The 24,052-nt window shown below is 42.6% G+C and overlaps 2 protein-coding genes across 4 annotated transcripts in view; one reads left to right on the top strand and one right to left on the bottom strand.

Annotated features, from left to right (window-relative positions):
- Window positions 1-2,052, bottom strand: part of LOC115457885 (membrane progesterone receptor epsilon-like) — a 60,633-nt gene extending 58,581 nt beyond the window's left edge. For both annotated transcript variants that reach the window (XR_003940010.1, XM_030187558.1), the window contains exon 1: window positions 1,589-2,052. The gene's annotated coding sequence lies outside the window, so the exon portion shown is untranslated. The remainder of the gene's footprint in view (window positions 1-1,588) is intronic.
- Window positions 2,053-2,978: 926 nt separating this feature from the next.
- LOC115458032 (motile sperm domain-containing protein 1-like) lies at window positions 2,979-15,302 on the top strand. 2 transcript variants are annotated; one of them, XM_030187799.1, is made up of 6 exons: window positions 2,979-3,094; window positions 3,689-3,980; window positions 9,134-9,209; window positions 10,239-10,453; window positions 10,620-10,784; window positions 12,903-15,302. In XM_030187799.1, the coding sequence occupies exons 2-6, from the start codon at window positions 3,761-3,763 to the stop codon at window positions 12,932-12,934; spliced, it is 708 nt and encodes a 235-aa protein (XP_030043659.1). In that variant the 5' UTR covers window positions 2,979-3,094; window positions 3,689-3,760; the 3' UTR covers window positions 12,935-15,302. The 2 variants fall into 2 exon arrangements, with proteins under 2 accessions (XP_030043659.1, XP_030043660.1); XM_030187800.1 differs by lacking the exon at window positions 2,979-3,094 and having other exon boundaries at window positions 3,394-3,980.
- Window positions 15,303-24,052: the final 8,750 nt, after the last annotated feature.

Genomic DNA, 24,052 nt, shown 5'->3' with positions numbered 1-24,052 from the left:
GTGTTGATGCCCCTCTACAAGTCACTGGTGAGGCCCCACTTGGAGTATTGTGTTCAGTTTTGGAGGATGTATCTTACTAAGGATGTAAAAAGACTTGAAGCAGTTCAAAGAAAAGCGACGAAAATGGTATGGGATTTGCATTGCAAGACGTACGAGGAGAGACTTACTGACCTGAACATGTATATACCATGGAGGAAAGGAGAAACACGGGTGATATGATACAGACGGTCAAATATTTGAAAGGTATTAATCCGCAAACAAACCTTTTCCAGAGACGGGAAGGTGCTAGAACGAGAGGACATGAATTGAGGTTGAAAGCGGGCAGACTCAGGCATAATGTCAGGAAGTACTTTTTCAAGGAGAGGGTGGTAGATACCTGGAATGCCCTCCCGCAGGAAGTGGTGGAGATGAAAACGGTAACAGAATTAATAGAAGGAATGGATCCAAAGAAGCTTAGCAGAGATTAGGAAACAACACCAGTAATTGGGAAGCAAAACTAATATTGGGCAAACTTTTATGGTCTGTGCTCTGATCGTGGCTGGACAGGTTCAGCTTCAGCAATTGATGAACAAGGACAGTGCTGGGCAGACTTCTACAGTCTATGCCCTGAAAATGGCAAGGACAAATCAAGACCAGGTATACATATGAAGTATGACAGACTGGATGGACCTTACAGGCCTTTATTTGAAGTCATCTACTATGTTACTATGATGCTCAGTCCAGTCCACTCCTAGACATCATCCTGTCATCTTCTTTTTTGGTTTTCCTCTTTTACTCATTCTTTCACACCTCCAAGTAGAGAATGACATGGAAACAAAGTCTGTCTCCGTCCCCACCCCATCCCCACTGGTTTTGTCTCCAACCCCGTCTCATCCCCGAGGGCTCTGTCCTCATCTGCAGGAATCTCGAACACTTATGATTTTATATTTAAATCTTTTTATTAAAGTATAAAAAGGCACAATATGCTGTGCAACTGTTGTTTATAAATCACAAATAGAAAACAATAACAACTAGCAACTATAATAACCCCACCAAACCCAACAATAGCTGACTTCTACCACCCTAAGGAATCCTAATCCACCCTGTTAAAATACAACCTGTTCTCTACGCCCTAGCTGGGGAGAAATATGCCCTATAAAGAACTGTTATGATTTTTTAATCTGTGGATGAATAAGTCATCAACAATCTCAGGATTGCTGTCTTCCACAATCCTTCCTACAATAGAAAATGTCTTCTCAGAAGGTGTGCTGATAGCAGAAATGTACAGGATCCCCCATGCAAATTTTGCCAGTTATGGCCAGCAAGTTTGCTTGTTTTTCAAAAAAAATCTAAATATTTCTGTCTGCATCACTCAAGCATAAATAACAGTCCAGTTCATTAACAGACTTCAAAGCAGACAATGACACGGGGACAAAGTTCGTCTTAGTCCCCACTGTCTCTTCATGTTCAAGTGTACAGCGCTGCGTACGTCTAGTAGCGCTTTAGAAATGATAAATAGTAGTAGTGGCACTGGCTCTGTCCCCATCCCCGCGGTTACCATGGGTCCCCGTGTCATTCTCTACTTCCAAGAACAACTGTTTTAACCAACCTGTCATCTTGAATCCTACAGATGTGTTCAAACATTGCTAGTTTCCTTGCTTTAATCTTGTTCACAACGATTATATTCCTGTTCAAAACGTCTTCTCTCTCCCTCCAATGCATTCTTATTTTCCTGTAACATTTAGGTGTTCAACTTCAGTGTCAGGTTGTTTTTCTTTTTGTAAAAGAGTCAAAGACTTGCATGCATAGCACAGTGGACATCATGCATGTGTCCAGAATTCAGAGTTTGGTTATTCTGTTAATGCTCTTGATCTTCAGTGTGGTGGTCAGGCTTCTGAAAGTATGACCTCCTTATTTCCTTCCACTTTAGTGCAGCAATGAGGAATGATGTAGATCCACTCAAAGATAGCACCATTTTCAATTACTGTCATTTTGTTTTGCAGCATTGGTGGAGCAGGAGCAACGCATGAAAGCAGTTAGGCAGTGGGTAGGAGCCAGGGCTGTGTCAGAAGCTGTGTCCTTTAAGGGCTACTCCTTTAAGTAGATGATTTCAAGTGGCCATGTCATTTACACTGGGCTTCCAGAAGGCAGCGTGGTTGATTGTATTATGGAAATAGGACCCTTCCCAGCCCCCCCCCCCCCCCCAAAAATACTAGCAGACTTGGTCAGCATTAGCTGTCTGGTGAGAGAAGTTTGGGAGCATAGCTGGAATGGGGGGGGGGAGCGGGGGGGGGGTCCTAGACCCTTGAGTCTAAAGGGATTTCTAAAGGCTTTTTTTGAGAGGGTACTTGGGGGTACTGAGTACTGGCACCTTTTCTATTGTCTGCTAAAATTGACCCATGGTCCCCAAGTTTTAATGAAAGAGCTCAGGCTCTGCACACCAATTCCGCCTTGTCATAGATTCTGTGACTGGTTGCAGGGGGCCTGGCTATTGTGGGGTGGGTCCCTCAGTGATCACCCCACCCCTGAAGGGTGGCCTGGCATTTGAGTACCGGCACCTTTTTCACTAGAAAGAAACGCACTGAAGTATAGCTTGAAATCAGATTCTGAGAACCTTCTCCAGTTTCTAACCTAGGCCCCAGCTCGGCTAACACTGGGTGTCTAATGATAGGAAGGGGGGGGGGGGTAGAGAAATGCCGAGACCGCTTCAGATGCACCTCCCCAGCTCCTAAATTCCAGTTCTGTGTGTACACACTGTACTGTACAGTAACTATATAGCGAAGGGCTTCACAAAGCCAACCCATTCACCGCAGCTTCTTCTGTCCGGAAAAAAAAAGCGAATTAGAAGACCGCTAGAATAACGTACATCACTTCAACAGCCAATCAGCTACGAACTACAGAGAGGCGTGACAGCAGGCTTTAGTTGGATAGGCGGACGAAACATCCAATCAATTGGCTACTGCCGTTCGGCCAATCCCTGCTGGCCGTGGGGGCGGAGCTGAGCGGTTGACCGGCGCGGAAGCGCCTAAAGCACAGAGAGAGAGCAGAGGGAGTATTTTCAGGGGCGGCTGTTGGATTGAGAACCTCCTCTGTTGGAAGAGGAACCTCTTATCAAGTAAGGAGAACTCTGTACCAGGCAAGGTCTTGTTAATGATCCTGCCGCCGGCTCTTTAACGTCGTGCGCTGATGTCATCGAACATCGCACTCTCATTGGCCGAGAGGGGGCCCAGTGTGGCCAAGTTCGAGATTAACGTCAGTGCAGGGGGCTGTTGTCAGCTGCTTTGTGATTGGTCTGCTAGAAAAGGAACCGTATGGCCCCGTTAAGCTGCCCTGCAGAGACTTGGGGGGGGGGGGGGGGTCAGTTATGGTAGGGGCACTGGGCATGCTCACAGTCTCTGAATTTAGTGTTATCACCAATATGGAACTTTGAAGCCACCAAATGCTGCTTGTGTGACTTCACTGGTGACATCACAAGTAATGTAGACTAATTGTGCCCAGTAAGAGCCGGGCAGGCAGCCTTTTATTCTGTGGTAAGAGGGCTGCGCGCCTGCGCTCAGAGACTTTTGGTTTCCCCAACCACTTTAAAGATAGCAGCTGTAATTGCTGGAGGCGGTGTAAAACCAGTGCCCCCTGCACGGGGACTTTAGCTATAATACATGTGGTGCTTTGCATTGTTTATTTTCTGCTTCCTTTCTTCCCGTACACCCAGCTACCATCTGAGGGATCGCTTTAGCAGCCGCAGAAAACGATGCTCGCAAATGCCCCAGCGGACTAATCCTCCATGCGCCGGGGGCCTCCTCAGACCCCGGCTGAAGATCGCCGCCCCGCTGGCGCAGTGGAGGCAGGGAACAGGAAGAACAGGCAGGAGCCGGCAGCCTTCACTGGATCCGTCCCGGTCTTCGTCTTTCCTGCCGAGCTGGTTTTCTATGCGGACAATCGGAGCAGTCACAAGCAGGTGCTGACTCTCTATAACCCCTTCAGCTCCGTGCTCCGGTTCAGAGGTGAGGAACCCCGGGTGGGGTGGGGTATGTGACTAGCTGGGTGCTGGAAATCGCTAGGGTAGAATTTATCCAAAGCAGGAATCGGGATTAACTCCCCCCACCTATCCTGATCCCTGTAGCCAGCGAGTCAACAATAAATACTTTTTACTTGGGACAGTGGTGTTCCCTGGTCATGCAAGTGACCCCCACTAGGCCCCACATCCTGCAAAAAGCACCAAACATATTACATTGGGTGAAAAGGTCAACAATGACTAAATGAAATCCAGCCATAGAAACTTGGCTTCCAACCCCCCCATAAAACCAGAAATGTACTTACCTGCTGCTGGAAATAGGTAAAAGCTGGATTTTCCGGATCCTATGCTTCCTTAAAACTTCTGGTGGTGTACTGGACCCGTGACTGGAAAACATAAGATCTGGCTTCCTTTTCTTCTCTGAGCTGTTTGTCCAAGTGACCTTCATATCCCTCAATGGCTTTTAAAGTGAAAAGCATCGAATTCTGGAGGACCTAGCTTACTTTTGTTCGCTGTGATCTGGGTAAACTAAGCGTGGAAAAAGAAACCTGAGTCCTCCAGATCCCCTGGATTCTATGCTTTCTACTTTAAAAGCCGCTGACTGGGGAATCTGGAAGATGCTTGTATAAACTGCTTGCAGAGAAGAAAAGGGAGGTGGAGCCTATGCATTCCATGTGAAGGATCTGGCATAGCTGTGGCAGTTTTTAAGGTGGAAAACAGAGGATCTGGAGAATCTAGCTTTTACCCAGACCCGAGGAGATGCCAGTAAGAAGCACTACTTGCCAACTCTTTCTGCTAACTGGAACATAATACACAAGGGAATTGGGAGGTACACAGACCTCTATTGGTATGTAGGATAGTCCCATTTTTCTTTCTGGCAGCAGCTGACTTACAGGGTCAAGTCTGCTTTAGGAATGGAGTAGTACATCTGACAGGATCCTAGGCACATAACTAGTTTACCTTAATGCTTCCCTGCCTCAGGTTGTTGAGGCATGGCACCTTGATGACGGAGAAATCTGCAGCTGTCAAATTGCATGTTATTGCAATCCATTTCCAGAGCAAGGCTGTAAAGTTGAGACTAAACTTATTACCTCACCCCAGCTCAGCTGAACAGAGCGATCAGGCCTAGTTTTGCATCCATCCCACATAATGGATTTCAACAGTGCCGTAGCGAGGGCTAATGGCACCCGGGGCGGGTCGCCGCTGCGCACCCCCTTCCCCCCCCGGGTGCAGCACGGCGTGATCCCCCCCCCCCCCCTGGACCACATTCTTACCTGCGGGAGGGCCGATCCGCCCCGAGTGCACGTCACTCGGAGCTGCGTCGGCCCCGCTGGTTCCCTGCTCTCTCTGCCCCGGAACAGGAAGTAACCTGTTCCGGGGCAGAGAGAGCAGGGAACCAGCAGGGCCGGCACCCCCTGAGCGCGTGCACCCGGGCCGGACCGCCCCTCCCCCTTCCTACGCCACTGGATTTCAAGTTCTGATTATTTCCCATTTGTTCAAGAAAATCAAAACTACAAATCTAGACATGGCAGTGAAAACAAAACTACAACTAGATCCAGTTGTTCAGTTGACTGGGATGATGTGGCAGTGTTAGAAATTTGTGTCTGCTGGTTTAATTTTATTAGAATGGAAAAGGCAACATGCAAACTGCACCAAAAACATTTCCAAAATGTAACATTAAATACATTAGTATATAAACAGTAGTTACAGTTCTACGGAAAATTATTCCATTCCTTTGTTTCCTGGCCAAGACACACACACACTCTCCATGTCATAAAAAGGGAGCTCTCAAGGACACAGCTTCCCTGACAGCTATAGGATTGTGAACTTATAGTATGTTGTTCACTAATCTGTAAAATATTTCCAAATACCTGTCATTTTGCAGCATAATTTGTTTCTCCATTAAGCACACGTTCTAAATTCTCCTCAACTACAGTTGCATACTTAGAGGCATTACTTTTCTTCCAAGCAGCTGCCACCTCAGCAGCTACTAAACATTGTGTAATCGGAACATCATTGCAGCCAAAAATGTCTTCCGCTGGTAGTTATATACATACTTTTGAATTGCACAACACTTCTCTCTGTAACTGTATTGCTGTTTGAATTGTTCAGTATTTGTCTTCTTGAGGACAATTCCACCAGAGTCCCATATTCTAACCAGTAATCATTCTTTGCCCCAGGATCTGAAACCTATGGACATTGTGTAAGTAGAGGCTTAACACGCGTGTGGTGCCCACATGGGAATGCTCCCCAGCATCTATTCCAGAAGCTTTTGAAAGGGCTTCGTTGGGAATGCACGTGCCTTTTTGCCTGTCGGCAGCAAGTGGAACCAGTTCAATCTAGTAAAAGGTCATGAATTTGATACAATGCCTTTCTGTGGTACAACCAAAGCGGTTTACATATCCTATATGCAGGTACTTTCTCTGTCCCTAATGTGTGCATAATAAAATTTTTGTATCTAGTATAGATAGCTGATGGACTACAACTCCAAAGGGAGGAGAGTGGGTGAATAAGAATATTCATCCTGCTGTCTTCAGAGAACATCTGTTACAAGTGACAATATCCTTACTTTTGGGAATCCCTAGCTACTAGGCCCCACTCTTAAAAGATCTTTTGAGCTACATCCATTTCCATCAGATTGCATAACTTGACTCATTCTGTCTGCCCGTTGTCTTTCCCCACCAGGTAAGTGGTTCTGAGCATCATACCATGCGAGATGGCCTATTTCCACATCCCGGCTGCTTCCCTACATAAGAGGTACAAGCCTATGCCTCTATGCTTGTTGATTCTGTTTGAGTGAGAATAATTTGGCTCTCCGGTTGATCTCTGAAAGCCCTTAGAGCATTCAGACTGGTCTCTTAGCACCAGGAGATTTATCTGATGCATGCTGTCCTGAGCCAGACCGCAGCCCTTCGGTATGGAGCCCATCTACACGAGCTCCCCCAACCCCAGTTGGAACGCAGCCGTTGTTAGTTTTATGAACTGGACGGATTTAGAAGGGTATACCGCTGCTCAGATTGTTGCTGGTTGCCCACCAGGACGGGGGCTTTGTGAGAGGAGTCGTGACAGCTTCCCTCATGCTTGCAACCACTGGTAAGACAGGGCCTATTTAGCCTACCTCAAATTAAGGACTGTCAATGGAAGTACACGAACCATGGAGGCCATCGACAGTCCTGCTGACTCTGGCACACTTCCTATCTTTTTATGGATACATTTTATTCTAGTAGACAATGTACTTTTGATATAAGGTGTACCAATTACGTGTATCCATAATGGATATAGTCCTATTACACTTGGAACACTTTTGAAAGCTGCTGAAAGCTTTGTGGGACGTGTCAGGAAAAATAGGCATGGTGAAATCAAACTGAAAGTGCCAAAAACCTATCTAAGGGAAACTACCAAAGTCCCTGTGCAATGCGATGGGACTTACATGACAGAAGGAAAAAAATAAACATAAAGTAAACCCTTCAAGGATAGATGATTTGATGCGAACTGCGGCGGACTGGAAAAGACTAAACTGGTTCCATATGACGGTCGGGAAGGTGTGCACATACTTAGTGAGGTGCTTCCAGATTAGTTGCTGGAGAGCATTCCCATACAATCTCTGTTGGAGGATTTCTCCAAAAGTACAAATATTTTCATCCTGCTTGTCCTCAGAGAAAAGAATTACACCCTTTTTCTCCAAAGTGTGCGACGCTGCCTTCATGTCACATGTATGAGGTCTATTGGAAAAATATAGGAAGAACAATTCACTGGTTCAACTGTCACTTTTTGAAAATAACATGTGGTAGATATTTCAGATTAGTAAGTATTGCCACATTGTTGAAAGGTTTAGTATGGTGGGGGGAGGGGGAAATTCCCCTATTTTATATCCCCTTCCAACTTACCTTAGTTCAGTCCTTGCAACACTAGTGCTTGGTTGGAAGCTTGCACCAAGTCGCCCTCTAGATTCCCTGTAATCATGGCCCCTAAATCTGCCCACTAGGTGTGGCCATTGCACACTGTTTCTGATTCCCCCCCCCCCCCCACACAAGGCTGTGAAATGCTGCCTCTGTGTCAGCCCCGGACTTGACTTGTGAATTGAGTCCAGATCTTTTGCACGACAGTGTGCAGCACTGTTACTAAAGCCACTCAACCGGTCCAGCCCAGTCCTCCGTTTATAGCGTCATCACCTCACTCAGGTCAACTAAAAAAGGATGAACCTGGCCTAGTTTTCCCCTTTTTCATATAGAGTGATGTGAAAAAGTCTCTCCCCCCCCAATTTCCCTTATTTGCATATATGTCCTACTACTACTACTAAGCATTTCTATAGCGCTGCCAGGGTTACGCAGCGCTGTAGAAGTTTAAACATGGGGAAGGACAGTCCCTGCTCAAGAGAGCTTACAATCTAAAGGTAACAAACTATGTAGTCAGTGTAGGTATCATGAATGGGGAAGGTGGTTAGGCGCCAAAAGCAAGGGAGAAGAGATGGGCTTTGAGTAAGGACTTGAAAACGGGCAGGGAGGGCGCATGGGCTCGGGAAGTCTGTTCCAGGCATAAGGTGATGCGAGGCAGAAGGGGCGGAGTCTGGAGTTAGCGGTGGTGGAGAAGGGTACAGATAGGAGTGATTTGTACTGAATGGTTTCTGATCTTTAAACAAAGTGTAATATTAGACAAAGGGAACCTGTGTGAACACATAAGTTTTTTAATTATTTTGTCATTTAAGGGGCAAAGGTTTTTTGTTTTTTTTTCAGCTTTAAATCCTCCAAGCCAATTGTACTACTACTTGACATTTCTAAAGCGCTACTAGGGTTCCCTGCTTCTTGGCGTGTCACCCCTGGAGAGGTTTATTCTTGCCTCTTTATGTACAGTGGATCTCCATTCATGAGGCACTAGTGAAAATAATTTCACCCTCCACATTTTGCCCTGCTCCTTTCCGAGATCACCTTTTCCTTTAGATTTCAAGTGAGATGGAGCTTTAAACAACTGTGATGTAATGGGTCAAAATTGGGACGGGCTTAGGCTGCCCCTAGTGGCTGGAGCTGGCATTAATATTGGTTCTTTGGGTTCAGGGACATAGCACAGAACTTCTCAGGCTGTCTGGCTTTTGTTGCTCCCCTTTAGATGTTATTAAATGTGACACTTCTTTTCTGGTTGCTTAAGTTCTCTGCACAGCTCCGTCCAGATACTCGGTGGTGGATGCCAAGGGACATGTCCGGCCGCAGTCTTGCGTAGATATGTAAGTCTTTGCTCTTGGAAAAGAGCCTTTTATTTTCAATTACAGTAGTCTCGATAGTCCGACAGACCCCCCACCCCATGCCATCTCTTTCTGTTTTCTGGCCTAGTACAGAGGGAAGTTTCATACCTGAGACAATTTGTTTCAGACCCGGGACCCTGCTTTTACAGCCTTTGTTTCTGCATCATTTGAGGGGTTACTATTGTTTTCCCTATTATCCAATTTTTCACTTGTCCGACAGTTGGTCAGTCCCGTTTACGTCGGATAATCGAGACTTTACTGTATTTGCACAGTTAAAAGCATTTGACTTTGGGGATAAATATCCTTTTTCATTTGTCTGTTTGGCTGCTGAATTATCAACTTTTAATCAGTTGACTGTTACAGAAGGATCTGAGCATATCGTTTGTTTTTTCCCATGTTAATGTCCTGCGATAGTAGAAATTGCTAGTCATTGACTGTCCAGTGTTTTGTGTTTCAGTTGGTGAAAGCAGCCATGGGGAGGCTGCAGCACACGTTACTAATTAATTTTTGTCTGAGGGGCATTTACACAGAGTTGTCTTTAACTCTAGGGAAAGGAGAGAAACCATATGCTTATCCAACTAAAATAGAAGTTATGTCTCAGAAGCATTAGAAACCAATCCTGGGGAACAGGGAATATATTGCAACTCTTCTTACTTAGCAGTGGGAGCTACTGTAGGCTTTATTTCCCACCTGGAATTGAGTTGCACATAACAGATTTTGTCTTTTGTGTGGGTTTTCTGAACTTCAGATTTAAATTCATGTTGAGAGGAATTTAACATGTCTGCATAAGTATAGATGAGAGATTCTTAATTGTTCTGCAGGGTCTGATTAAAAGCTTTAGTAAGAGCTGGACAGGTTTTCACAATCCTACAGCATGGGAGTTTAAAAACATTCCCCTCGTAAAGAAGTTTGTGGGAAGACTAGGGAGGCAACAAATCCTGAAATTAACACAGTTCCTATATGGTGTGCAGAGTGGGTAACTTCTGACCTTTTAACAACTTCCTCCTGCAGCGTTGTGAGGCACAAGGATATCAGCACCCGGCATTACGGGATAGTTGACAAGTTCCGGATTGAGATATCGGAGGAGGGCACTCGGAAGATTCTGGGTCAGAAAGATATTCCTTCTGCTTTATATCCCACCAAGAGGCTGGAGCTGAACCCAGTGGAGAGGAGGAGGGAGGCACCGGCGAATTGGTACCCTTCGTATATACTGTCACTGCAAAGAGGTGAGGAGCTGTCAGATGTTCTCTTCTCCCTATTGCCACTAAATGAACTTGCCGATGACAGTGCTTTGTAACAGGTGGAAACACGCAAAGAGCAGCATCTTGGACAGAAAAGGGAGGGAGGCAGAATAAGAGCAATGGAGGTGACGGATACTCTTTTCTTGCACAGGATCCTCACGGCCACTCTCTCCTGGCATCTTGGCACTCCACATCTGCGTGGGAGCCGTCTGCCTATGTCTGCTGATACTGCCCCTGCAGGGCGAGCCCAGCTTGCTGGTCCCAGAAAGCCTCCATGTTTCGGTCATACAGAAGCTGGTGGCTGCCTATGTACTGGGTAATGTGTTTTTGTTAGCATGTTTATTGGGGACTGTGGGGAGGGGTAAAAATACTTGTTCATACTGGGTCTAGCTTTCGTTTTTCATGCTACTGAAAGAACATAAGACATATTCCCCCGGATTCTATATATGGCAACTAGAGTTCCTTGTGCAAATTGGCACATGCAGCTGATTTGTGCGTGGAACTTAATTGGGTAAGAAGCCAATCAGCGCCGGTAATCAGATGTTAACATGCAATAAAGGTACGGATCGGCACTAAGTAGGATTTATGCGCATAGCTCACTAAACACATTCTGTAAAGCAATGTGCATAAATCGGACCATGTGACCACAGGAGGCGCATGAGCGGGTTGTAGGCGTTCCTGAAATTTACATGCAGTGTTATAGAATATGCCCAATCTGTGCCTAAATTAGTTGTGCGCTTTTACAGCAGGTTCGAGTTGGCATACGTGGCCGTGTCTAAATTGAATTGCAGGAACTGGCGCTGTGCGTATTCTATAAACTGCGCTTTTTAGGTGAGGCTTCTAGAATAGCGCCAAGCATTGGGGGGGGGGGGGGGGTTTGGCCCCATATATAGAATCCCCTCATTAGGCTAAGAAATACCAAGGGTCCATCTAGCCCAGCATCCTGACTCCATCAAACTTGGATTGCTAGAAAGCAGTCTGAAAGAGCAGATCAGTTCCTTGTTTCTCACTCTTAGGGATAAATGGTGGGTTTGTTACACGTTTTTTTTATGGACGTTTCCAACTGGTCCAAACTTCTTTTAAGCTAGACACCGTAATCACATGCTCCGACATACACATCTTAATTTATGCATTGAGTGAACAAACACTTTAATTTGTTTTAAATTTGATACTTACCATACTTGTGTTTATATCCCGTTTGTATCTACATCAGAATCAAAGCGGGTCACAATAAACCAAATCTAAAAAGATGTCAAAAATCATTCTGAATATTTGTTAAACAGATAAGTTTTCAATGATTTTCGGAACAACAAATAATTAGTCATTGTCCGTATAGATACTGGGATAGAGGTCTATAAACTGCTAGCTTGGTAACTGAAAGATTTGTTATGAAATTTTTTAAATAGCACATTCTGAACTATGGAGTGTACCCAGTCCTGGTTCTGTTTGAAGGAGTCAATAACTATTCCCTATTTATAAAAATCATGAGATGGGTGGAACAGATAGTGGGGATACAATAAACATTTTTTCATCTCCAGGTTGATGAGCCCTACTCTGATATTTCTTCAGAACGGAGCTGTTCTGTCTCCTTTATCAGGTTTTATTATCCTCTCTATATTTTTGAGAATGGGGCACTAGTCTGCTTTGCTCTGTTAGTGATTGGAAAAGGGCTGTTGCAGAGTTGAGTGGCAGTAAACTGCTGAAGTGAGAGAATGGGACAGGAGGATGGAAAGGAGTTACAATCAAAGTAATTTGTGTTATTTTGTACATGGAGACGTGGTAGGTTAAGTGACTTACCCAGAGTCACAAGGTTGGGAATCAAACATAGTAGATGATGGCAGAAAAAGACCTGCACGGTCCATCCAGTCTGCCCAACAAGATAAACTCATGTGCTACTTTTTGTGTATACCTTACCTTGATTTATATCTGCCATTTTCAGGGCACAGACCGTAGAAGTCTTGCCCAGCACTAGCCCCGTCTCCCCCTCCAGCTCTGCCACCGAATCTCAGCTAAGCTTCTGAGGATCCATTCCTTCTGAACAGGATTCCTTCCTCCTTTGGTTCTCAGCCCACTGCACTAACCATTAGGCTACTGCTCCATTTAGGGAAATAACCAGAAACACGGGAACTGCTGAAAGGTGATGTGAGGCAATGATTTTATTGATTTGAGACATGACTTGTATAGTGTCTCACAGTAAACGGATGCTGCAGTTTTCCTCTTGCAATGCTGGTAGAGCAAGGACTGTCTTTTATATATATTTGTGCAATGCTGTGTACGTTAAGATTGTATGTAAATATTTATTGTGATCCACTACAATGCTTGCAAAGACTAGAATAACACATTAACAAATCAAATTCTAGAATTAAGTAATAGTAATCCTTCTGTTCCTCGGTGGGATTGCTCTTCTGACTTTTTTCCCCTTCCTTCCCTGCAGGACTTCTGACCATGGCATTTCTCCAGGGTTAACAAAAAGACATGCATCATGGGTCACTTTTCTTATTGTTTTATCTGTGAAAATAAAAAGGGAAGAGTCATGTCGTCGTCCTGGACTGCACTGGATTACAGACAGCAGCGCTGGAAGGGTTGTTACTTCTTTGCACTCAACCCATCTTTTCCACCTCAGCTTTCAGTGTTTGTGTAAGAATATTCCAGACCCAGCAAAGGAGATTACCCCACCGTGAGACTTCTGGGCCTGGAAGTGACCATTCCTGTAATCACAGCCAGGCTGTTCTCTTTTCTGCACTGCTTGTCTTTATGGACCAATTCATCATTTCCATTCCTGACCTAGAAATAGTGTTGAGTGTGCACTACGGACAACAAAGGGTCTAAAGCACTTTATCCTAAAGTTGTGGGGTGAGAGAAGTAGGCATTTAATTCTTTTAATAGTTCCAAAACTGGGGCTACTATTACTGACTGGTTCATGTCTTCATCGAAGAAACTCTGCCCACAACCCCTAGTGACTGGTCACTGTTGGGTGCTGGACAGACCTTGTGTTTGGTCAGTGATGTCATGGCAGGCACTCCAACAGTGACATCTAATGACTGCTCAGTGACACTCCAAGAGTGGCAGTTAATGAGCAGGCTTTGTTAGTGCCGGAAGGCGTTCTGACAGTAACACCTGGTGATCAGTCTGAGGTGCTGGAAGAACCTTTGACAGAGAGAGTTAGTGTCAGTCAGTGACACCATGGGAAAGAGCTCGGAGTGACGGCTAGTCAGCAAAAGATGCTTAAAGAAATTGTAGTGAGACCAATTTTTTTCTGGTGTGCATGTTGCGCTGCATATTCAGACCATCCTAAACTCCAGTAGGTTAGGTTGAGGAGGAAACTTTCTCAATTTGATTATAATGCTCTCTTTGTTTTAAATTACTGATCACTTAAAATCAAGACCTTTTTTTTCTATTTTAATTGTGGATTCTCTTCAACTTATAAAATGATGAAAGAGCTGCTCTTTTGCTGGAATGAAGTATGCTCAGACAATAATTTGTACACCTCTTCCTCCACCCCTGCCCCTCCTGTAGTGCAAAGAACTAGGAACTTTCCCACCTTTGGTTAGTCACGTCCTTGCTGCTGTGCTCCAGAGTTTTGTAGTATACGCAGGGATAAGTAGAGGGTTTTGATTTGCATGCCACTGTTTAAAACCAGCAATCCCCCAGTAAGCCAGGATGTGCCCTTTCTAGCTACATGGTTACTGGCCAGACTTTGTAAAGAAAGGACCTGCCTTTATTTTTAGCAAGCTTTCCTGTTGTTACTATTAAGGGGGGTAATATTTAGCCCACAGCAGTGTTTTTCATACCCAGGTATTCGACGTGGCGCTGAAGATCAGTCTCTAAAGTGGCTGCCAGTACTTATCCAGATTGTCCTACCTTTCCTCCAGGTCGCTCCCAAGTCTCCCGTAGCTCTGCCCCGGACCATCCTTGCACTATCCAGATAGCGCTGGAGCTGTCAGTGATGATAATCAAGTTTATTGAGTAATTTACTATCCCACCCACTATAGAAGTGATGGGGTAGCTTCTAGATGAAAGATGGGGGGGAGGGAAGAACCCACTCAAGAAAAGAGTAGAGCAACGGAAACTCTCACAGCTGGTGTTCAAAAGAGTCTTTATTGGTGTCTTCCTTCCAGTGGAGCATTTTGCCTTCTGTTTGTGACTGTTTTGACTGTCAAGAAGGGAAGAACTACAGTGTGAAAAGAAGGGAGGGAGAACAAAAGGACAGGTAATTAGTTCTGTTCCCCTGCAACATGTCTCAAAACAGGTGGCTTCAGACAGTTGCTTCTTCAAAAAGAAAAGTTTACAGGTTAGATTTGAATTGGGACTGCGAGGGTTGTACTCGGAGGTGGGTCAGTAACTGGTTCCAAATTTCAGGAACCTGAACCGAAAACAGAGAACATCTAATAGAGGCATGGACAATAATGAGTAGCATTATTTGTTGTTTTTTATTTGTCAAGAAAGTCTTAGTATCCCCCCCCACGTTAATGTGTGCATTCCAGCTGCTGCATTTGCATCCTCCAAATTCTTCTTATGTCAGGTGTTTGTCTGCTGCTGGGACTGGGAGGTCCGAGTTTGTGTAAAGCCTAGTATTTCATGTTTCTTCATGTGGCATGGCCAACCACAGCTTAAGTGCCAATCTTTCCAGCTGAGTTTTTTTTTTTTAATTGTATTGTCAGGAATGAAATATTATATACCTTCTCCCCAGGCTGTATCATGCGTATGATTGAACTCTAAATGAGAAAGTCATGTATTGGGTGCTGTGGGAGCTTTTAAAACCACACCTTTTTGTAGTAATGGTACTGTCTATTTTCATTCTTTACTGTTAAATAAAAGTTTCAGAGTTAAATGAGGGACTCTAAAAGCTTCTGTTCTGATGTTGGCTAATTGTGTAAGCGTTTGAGTAGGTGTTGCAGCGTTCAACAGCCTCCAGGCCTCATTGCACTATTTCATCCTACAGAAATATGGAGCAGGATAGCAGTGTGCTTGGTGGTCCCCGAGGCAACTTTCTAAGACACTAATTCAGCCACAGGAAAAAAAAAATTGGAGAGATACTTCATCAATTAAGAGGAAGAAAAGACCTCTGTCTGATACTTAGCCAAATGTGATTATTTCAGTGCTTTGTATAAAGGCCTTAAAATGTTTTATTCTTTTTAAATTGTATTTATTTATAATTTTAACAGTAGTAGCCAAGCATTAGTGCTTATACTAGCAATAGAGAGAAAAGTAAAGTCTTTCAAGGTAAAGAAATATAATAAACAATTAAGTAACACATCGTCTCTTTCTTAGAGCACCAGAAATGGAGGGGTAGTTGAAACATAGGAGATTCAAAAGCAAGAAAAGTGATACAGTAAGAAGAGGCTTAACCTGCTCCTATCTACACATTGAAATAAATGGCACAACCATATTGAGATTATTTTTCCACCTAAAGAAAATCTCCAACTGTTCAGGAACAAAGAAAACGTACTTGAATCCTAAATAATGGATCTGACATTTACATGGATAGGCTAACAAAGATGGGGGCTCTGTTCCAAAGGCATGTAAGGCCCTACGTTCGTCCAGCATGTGCCAGATCAGCATTACCTTCCAGCTACTGCGTGCCCCGGGCGGTAATGCTGAATTTGGAGCATGGCAAACACACAGTAGAAAATATTTTCTACCGTGTGGCACTTACCTCTCGCTTGGACTATTACAATTTACTGCTCACTGGTCTTCCACTCAGCTATCTCTCTCCTCTCCAATCCGTCCAAAATTCTGCGGCATGACTTATTGTCCGCCAGAATCATTATACCCACACTAGCCCACTCTACTGGCTCCCTGTCCGCTTCCGCATTCAGTTTAAACTTCTCTTACTGACCTTTATATATCAACATTTTATTGATCGTAATTATGTGCTTATTGCAGACAACAAACAAATCTATAATACAAGGTGTATATGTATAATTCCTTATACAGTGTAACTTATCTACCATCAAACTTTCTAGTTTCTCCCCCCACCCTCCCATCCTCCCTCTTACAACACATAACTTCTTGTGTATATCCGTTACCGTTACATATCACAGAAACCAGAACTACACCCTCAGCTTACAACAGAAATATATCATCTATAACTTCTCCCGTTATTGTAGTCACTAACCGTTGTATACCTTCCTCCTCAACTTGCTCCCCCCCCCCACCCCCCACCCCATCTGAGAGCCCAAAATTGCTGTTTTACTTATTTTGGCTTGCATCCCTCCTCATGTGACCCCTTGTGCCTCCTCTCTCCCATATATGCCTTTTGAGTTCCCCTCTTACTGACCTTTAAATGCATCCATTCTGCAGCCCCCCACTACCTCTCCACTCTCATCTCTCCCTACATTCCTGCCTGTGAACTCCGCTCACTGGACAAATCTCTCTTGTCATCCTCCTTCTCCTCCACTGCTAACTCCAGGCTTAGTTCCTTTTCTCTCGCAGCACCTTATGCCTGGAATAGACTTCCTGGACCTATACGTCTAGTTTCATCTCTACCTGTTTTCAAATCTATGCTGAAAAATCACCTTTTCACTACTGCTTTTAGCTGCTAGCTACTACTCAATTGCCCTCCCCTTGTCCCTTCCTTCCTTCTTACCCATTACTTTTCATCACCCGTATCTGTCTTGTCTGTCTGTATTATTTAGATTGTAAGCTCTTCTGAGCAGGGTAGCGCTATACAAATGCTAATAATAATAAATGGCAATGTACACACGCACACCTACAGCCCACATAGCGTGTGAGACCTCACCGCTAAGTCAGTGGGTGGTGTTATGGTGTCAGGCCAAAAATGGACGCACGCTGATTTTGACACACGTCCATTTTCTGGCCCCTTAAAAAATCCCTTTTTCCAGGACGTGACAAAAACTGGCACGGCGTATGCCCAAAAGACGCGCTGACAGTGCTACAGGCCCCTTTTTGCCACGGCTTAGTAAAAGGGCTCCATAAATCCCCCAACTTTTTAACCATCTCTAATTGATAGTAAAACTTTTCACCTTTCCTGTGTTGACCTTGTCACATCTGAAAAAAATCTAGATTCTTTGACCACAAAATTGTACTTGCAAATTACAAAAATAAAGTCTCATTATGGCATTTAAATCCTCAATGTTAAGCAATTCGTACATCTGATTCCACCAAAACATGGAACGTTTATCTGTGGACAGAAACAAAAAAAAAGGCAAATATCTGCCACAGAAATAGCAAACCAAAAGAAAAAAAGCAGATCAAAAAAGACAAAAAAATGGAACAGGAGGGTAACAGAAGAAGTGATTTATTACAAGTTACCCGACGTGGCCACGTTTCGCCCTCAGGCTACGTCAGGAGTACAACAACCTACAAAATAAAAATACATAATGAATAAAACAAACATCACATTGTATATTTTATAATAATGCCAACCCGCACAGAAGGTGTTTTCTCCACAGCAGAGCAATGAAGCAAAAACAACAGTGGATCCAAAAAAACCTCTCAGATGGTGTCTTCTTAAACAAGTTCTTTATTGTAAAGTGAATAAAAATGAATAAAAACAACAGCCCTCGTTTGAAATGAATCATACTTAGCTGTAGGTACAAAAGACAATCCTTTCTTAAGGACCTGAATTTGATTTTCCGTAAGATTAATATCAGAGAGATTCACAATAGGAGTATCTTCATTAATGTCTATATCATCTAGTATTGTTGATTGTAATGATTCTGATAGGTGAAGCTTTTGCCTCTGGGTCGGCCTCTTCCTCTTCCTCGATGGTAATAGTGGCCTCTCATGTAATGACCCCTGTTTGGAAACTGTGCATTGGCCCCTGTTGTCTGTCTTTCTTCTAAATTTCTCATTGGTAATATTTGGTCTAAAAAAGACAACGAGTTTGATGGGCCTGCTACTGGGGCATGAGTAGGGCTTGATAAAGGTGAAGTAAAACATTCTTCCGAATCACTCCTAATTCTCTTATTATTTCTATGATTAGGTGAACCATTAGAATCTGCTGATCTTTTATTCTTTTGATGTATATAGCCTATAGGCTGTCTATATGCCGGATAATTCTGAAAACGAGACCTAGATCTTGACTGATTCGGTCTCTGGTCTTTCTTTGGCCTAGACCATGGGTATATTGAGCCCCTCTTGTAGTCTTCATTATCTCTATGCAATTTGTTAATCTTATTTCTCTTAATTTCACTCCTAAAATTATCCATCCTCCTATTTACATCTATAATAACCTCATCGAATTTGGGATCAATATTTTTCAAAACTTCTAATTTCTCAGTCACATTAGGACGTAAGGTATCGTTCCTTTTCTTAGATGTCTCTATAATGAGAATCATCAAATCCAAAGAACATTTATTCAAGATAGAACACCACTGATTGAGGAAGTCCTCATCATCAGTGAAGAGCCTAGGTTCTTTCATAACTCTTAATCCCCTCGGGATCTTTTTATTTCTACAATATTGTAACAGAGTAGCATAATGCAATTCATTCTGTATTATAGATTTATTAACCTTAACCATATTCATCCACATATCTGTAAGGGATACAGTAGAATCTTCTTCACCTTCTAGAGGTGTAAAATCTTGCATCAGTCTTTGTAATCTCTCTCCACTGAAGCTGAGGACATCGTCCCATGGCTCAAAAGCCATGTTGTACCTTCGGTACCAAGTATGCCAACCCGCACAGAAGGTGTTTTCTCCACAGCAGAGCAATGAAGCAAAAACAACAGTGGATCCAAAAAAACCTCTCAGATGGTGTCTTCTTAAACAAGTTCTTTATTGTAAAGTGAATAAAAATGAATAAAAACAACAGCCCTCGTTTGAAATGAATCATACTTAGCTGTAGGTACAAAAGACAATCCTTTCTTAAGGACCTGAATTTGATTTTCCGTAAGATTAATATCAGAGAGATTCACAATAGGAGTATCTTCATTAATGTCTATATCATCTAGTATTGTTGATTGTAATGATTCTGATAGGTGAAGCTTTTGCCTCTGGGTCGGCCTCTTCCTCTTCCTCGATGGTAATAGTGGCCTCTCATGTAATGACCCCTGTTTGGAAACTGTGCATTGGCCCCTGTTGTCTGTCTTTCTTCTAAATTTCTCATTGGTAATATTTGGTCTAAAAAAGACAACGAGTTTGATGGGCCTGCTACTGGGGCATGAGTAGGGCTTGATAAAGGTGAAGTAAAACATTCTTCCGAATCACTCCTAATTCTCTTATTATTTCTATGATTAGGTGAACCATTAGAATCTGCTGATCTTTTATTCTTTTGATGTATATAGCCTATAGGCTGTCTATATGCCGGATAATTCTGAAAACGAGACCTAGATCTTGACTGATTCGGTCTCTGGTCTTTCTTTGGCCTAGACCATGGGTATATTGAGCCCCTCTTGTAGTCTTCATTATCTCTATGCAATTTGTTAATCTTATTTCTCTTAATTTCACTCCTAAAATTATCCATCCTCCTATTTACATCTATAATAACCTCATCGAATTTGGGATCAATATTTTTCAAAACTTCTAATTTCTCAGTCACATTAGGACGTAAGGTATCGTTCCTTTTCTTAGATGTCTCTATAATGAGAATCATCAAATGTTTTACTTCACCTTTATCAAGCCCTACTCATGCCCCAGTAGCAGGCCCATCAAACTCGTTGTCTTTTTTTAGACCAAATATTACCAATGAGAAATTTAGAAGAAAGACAGACAACAGGGGCCAATGCACAGTTTCCAAACAGGGGTCATTACATGAGAGGCCACTATTACCATCGAGGAAGAGGAAGAGGCCGACCCAGAGGCAAAAGCTTCACCTATCAGAATCATTACAATCAACAATACTAGATGATATAGACATTAATGAAGATACTCCTATTGTGAATCTCTCTGATATTAATCTTACGGAAAATCAAATTCAGGTCCTTAAGAAAGGATTGTCTTTTGTACCTACAGCTAAGTATGATTCATTTCAAACGAGGGCTGTTGTTTTTATTCATTTTTATTCACTTTACAATAAAGAACTTGTTTAAGAAGACACCATCTGAGAGGTTTTTTTGGATCCACTGTTGTTTTTGCTTCATTGCTCTGCTGTGGAGAAAACACCTTCTGTGCGGGTTGGCATACTTGGTACCGAAGGTACAACATGGCTTTTGAGCCATGGGACGATGTCCTCAGCTTCAGTGGAGAGAGATTACAAAGACTGATGCAAGATTTTACACCTCTAGAAGGTGAAGAAGATTCTACTGTATCCCTTACAGATATGTGGATGAATATGGTTAAGGTTAATAAATCTATAATACAGAATGAATTGCATTATGCTACTCTGTTACAATATTGTAGAAATAAAAAGATCCCGAGGGGATTAAGAGTTATGAAAGAACCTAGGCTCTTCACTGATGATGAGGACTTCCTCAATCAGTGGTGTTCTATCTTGAATAAATGTTCTTTGGATTTGATGATTCTCATTATAGAGACATCTAAGAAAAGGAACGATACCTTACGTCCTAATGTGACTGAGAAATTAGAAGTTTTGAAAAATATTGATCCCAAATTCGATGAGGTTATTATAGATGTAAATAGGAGGATGGATAATTTTAGGAGTGAAATTAAGAGAAATAAGATTAACAAATTGCATAGAGATAATGAAGACTACAAGAGGGGCTCAATATACCCATGGTCTAGGCCAAAGAAAGACCAGAGACCGAATCAGTCAAGATCTAGGTCTCGTTTTCAGAATTATCCGGCATATAGACAGCCTATAGGCTATATACATCAAAAGAATAAAAGATCAGCAGATTCTAATGGTTCACCTAATCATAGAAATAATAAGAGAATTAGGAGTGATTCGGAAGAATGTTTTACTTCACCTTTATCAAGCCCTACTCATGCCCCAGTAGCAGGCCCATCAAACTCGTTGTCTTTTTTAGACCAAATATTACCAATGAGAAATTTAGAAGAAAGACAGACAACAGGGGCCAATGCACAGTTTCCAAACAGGGGTCATTACATGAGAGGCCACTATTACCATCGAGGAAGAGGAAGAGGCCGACCCAGAGGCAAAAGCTTCACCTATCAGAATCATTACAATCAACAATACTAGATGATATAGACATTAATGAAGATACTCCTATTGTGAATCTCTCTGATATTAATCTTACGGAAAATCAAATTCAGGTCCTTAAGAAAGGATTGTCTTTTGTACCTACAGCTAAGTATGATTCATTTCAAATGAGGGCTGTTGTTTTTATTCATTTTTATTCACTTTACAATAAAGAACTTGTTTAAGAAGACACCATCTGAGAGGTTTTTTTGGATCCACTGTTGTTTTTGCTTCATATTTTATAATAAAACATCTAAAACCACAATCAAATCATCATATAAAATAAAAACAGATCAAATCTAAAAACATAATACAATAAAATGTAATATCAAATCAATATCAGTTAAAAACATTTTTATCTTATATGATTTGATTGTGGTTTTAGATATGTTTTATTATAAAATATACAATGTGACGTTTATCTGTGGACACCAGATTGGGCCGGGTGCATAGGAAATTCTTGCGCAGCTGGTCTGCTTATTTGGCTACCCTATCCTCATGGGTGCACTCTGCCCTCCGCAATTTGTTAGAGGTTTAATTGTTACTGCTCGTTATTATTTGGGTGTAGTCGATTTTGGAATATGATGAGGGATTGTTTATGATGGTTGTGGGATGGGACACAGGATAGCAGTTTTGGATGGGTCTTTTGGTGTTTGTTGCACCTTCTGTCTTTGTATTTCTTTGTTATTTCAAATCAATAAAGATATTCACACATAAGTCTTGCTCAAAGATGAACGAATCCAATAATGTTGATAGTTCTTTCAAATCAGAAAAAAAAAGTCCTCTAAGATGCTAGTCGAATCTTTAGTAGTATTTTCTATACTTTCTTCTGGTTGTACGTTTTTGAGTCCTGGTTATTTCCTCAGGCTTCGTAGAAGCATCAGGTAAATAATAAATCTTATTTAAAGGGGGAATAGCTTCTTTAGGAAACTTCAAGTTTTCAACTAAATATTTTTTAAACAATTCCAGAGGAGATATCCCAAAGACTTCACTTCGTTTAATAATCGCAAATTGAGTCTCATAATGCTCCAATTTTGTGATGAATTAGCATTTTATCCTTTACTACTGATGAGACAACATCCTTAAGATCTTTTATAGCCACTTTAACTTGTTCCATTTTCTTATCCATTTTCTGAACTGTTAATGAAAGGGACAAAGAGTCGACAAGATTAGTTCCTGAGCCGATTTGCCAACAGTTGAATCCAGCCATTTCAGGACCCTCCAGTGTTACCACCACGGGTGCAGTAAATTCTGCTCTGTCGCTCTTAATACTGGGAGAAACACCAGGTCTGTGTCATGTCCCCTACCTCAACGCAATTGGCGTCCCGTCAACACGCACACTTATTATAACAGAATCATTCTCTAGTACATTTCTCTGGCCCCTGGGCCCTGTTCTCCCTGGTTTTTGAGATGACCTCTGCGTGATCCCCGCCCTCGCCCCCGATCCAAAGGGCGATCATGATATGAGGTGTTTTCATTCACACGAACTGTCCTTCTTTCTCTACCGTCTGAATCTCCATCCATCAAACATTTGTTCTGTTCTCCTTTCTTCATATGTTGGAAACTTGTTCTTCCATGTATATACCTTATCCTGATGATAATCTCTTTCATCCCTCTTGTATTTCTTTATTTTAACTTGCCGAATTGATTCTTTAAAGGTGTTAATATTCTTTAATAATTCTGCATACTGTTTATTATATTCATCTAATTAATTTGCATCCTTCAGCTGTTGTTCTACCGTATTCAGTTGTTCCTTAATCTCTCCTTCGGTGACTAGAGTCTTTTCCAGTATCATTACCATCAGATCACGACTACATTTGTTCAAAATGGCAATCCATTTTTTGATAAACTCTTTATCTGATGTGAACATTTTAGGTTCCTTTATAATCCTTAGCCCCCTAGGGATCATAGATTTTTTAAGATACTACACTGAAGTACTCCCATGCAGCTCAGCTCTAATTAGTCTTTTATGGTGGTTGAGGTATTCAGTCCAGGAGCTCTGGGAGGTACCTCCAGCCTCATCATCTAATAAGGCTGGTCTCTGTAAAATGTGGGAGACTTGCTCCTCCGTAAAGCTTCAAATGTTGTCATGATACCCGTTATATGAACTATCTATTAACCCCGATATCAATATTATATTTAATGGAGGGAGCATCCTAGGGGGCACTGCAGTGGACTTCATAAATTTCTCCCAGGTACATAGCTCCCTTACCTTGTGTGCTGAGCCCCCCAACCCCTCCCCCCCCCCCAAAAAAAAACCCATTACCCACAACTGTATACTACTACCATAGCCCTTACGGGTGAAGGCGGGCACCTAGATGTGAGTACAGTGGGTTTTGGAGGGCTCGCTGTTTCCTCCACAAATGTAACAGGTGTGGGGGGGCCTGTGTCCACCTGCCTGAAGTGCACTGCACCCACTAAAACTGCTCCAAGGGACCTGCATATTGCTGTGATGGACCTAAGTATGGCATCTGAGGCTGGCAATCAATATTTTAAAAGATGTTTTTGAGGGTGGAAGGG

Source organism: Microcaecilia unicolor, chromosome 14 (assembly GCF_901765095.1).
Source record: "Microcaecilia unicolor chromosome 14, aMicUni1.1, whole genome shotgun sequence".
NCBI classification, from domain to species: Eukaryota; Metazoa; Chordata; class Amphibia; order Gymnophiona; family Siphonopidae; genus Microcaecilia; species Microcaecilia unicolor.
This window is presented reverse-complemented; position numbering and strand designations above follow the sequence as displayed.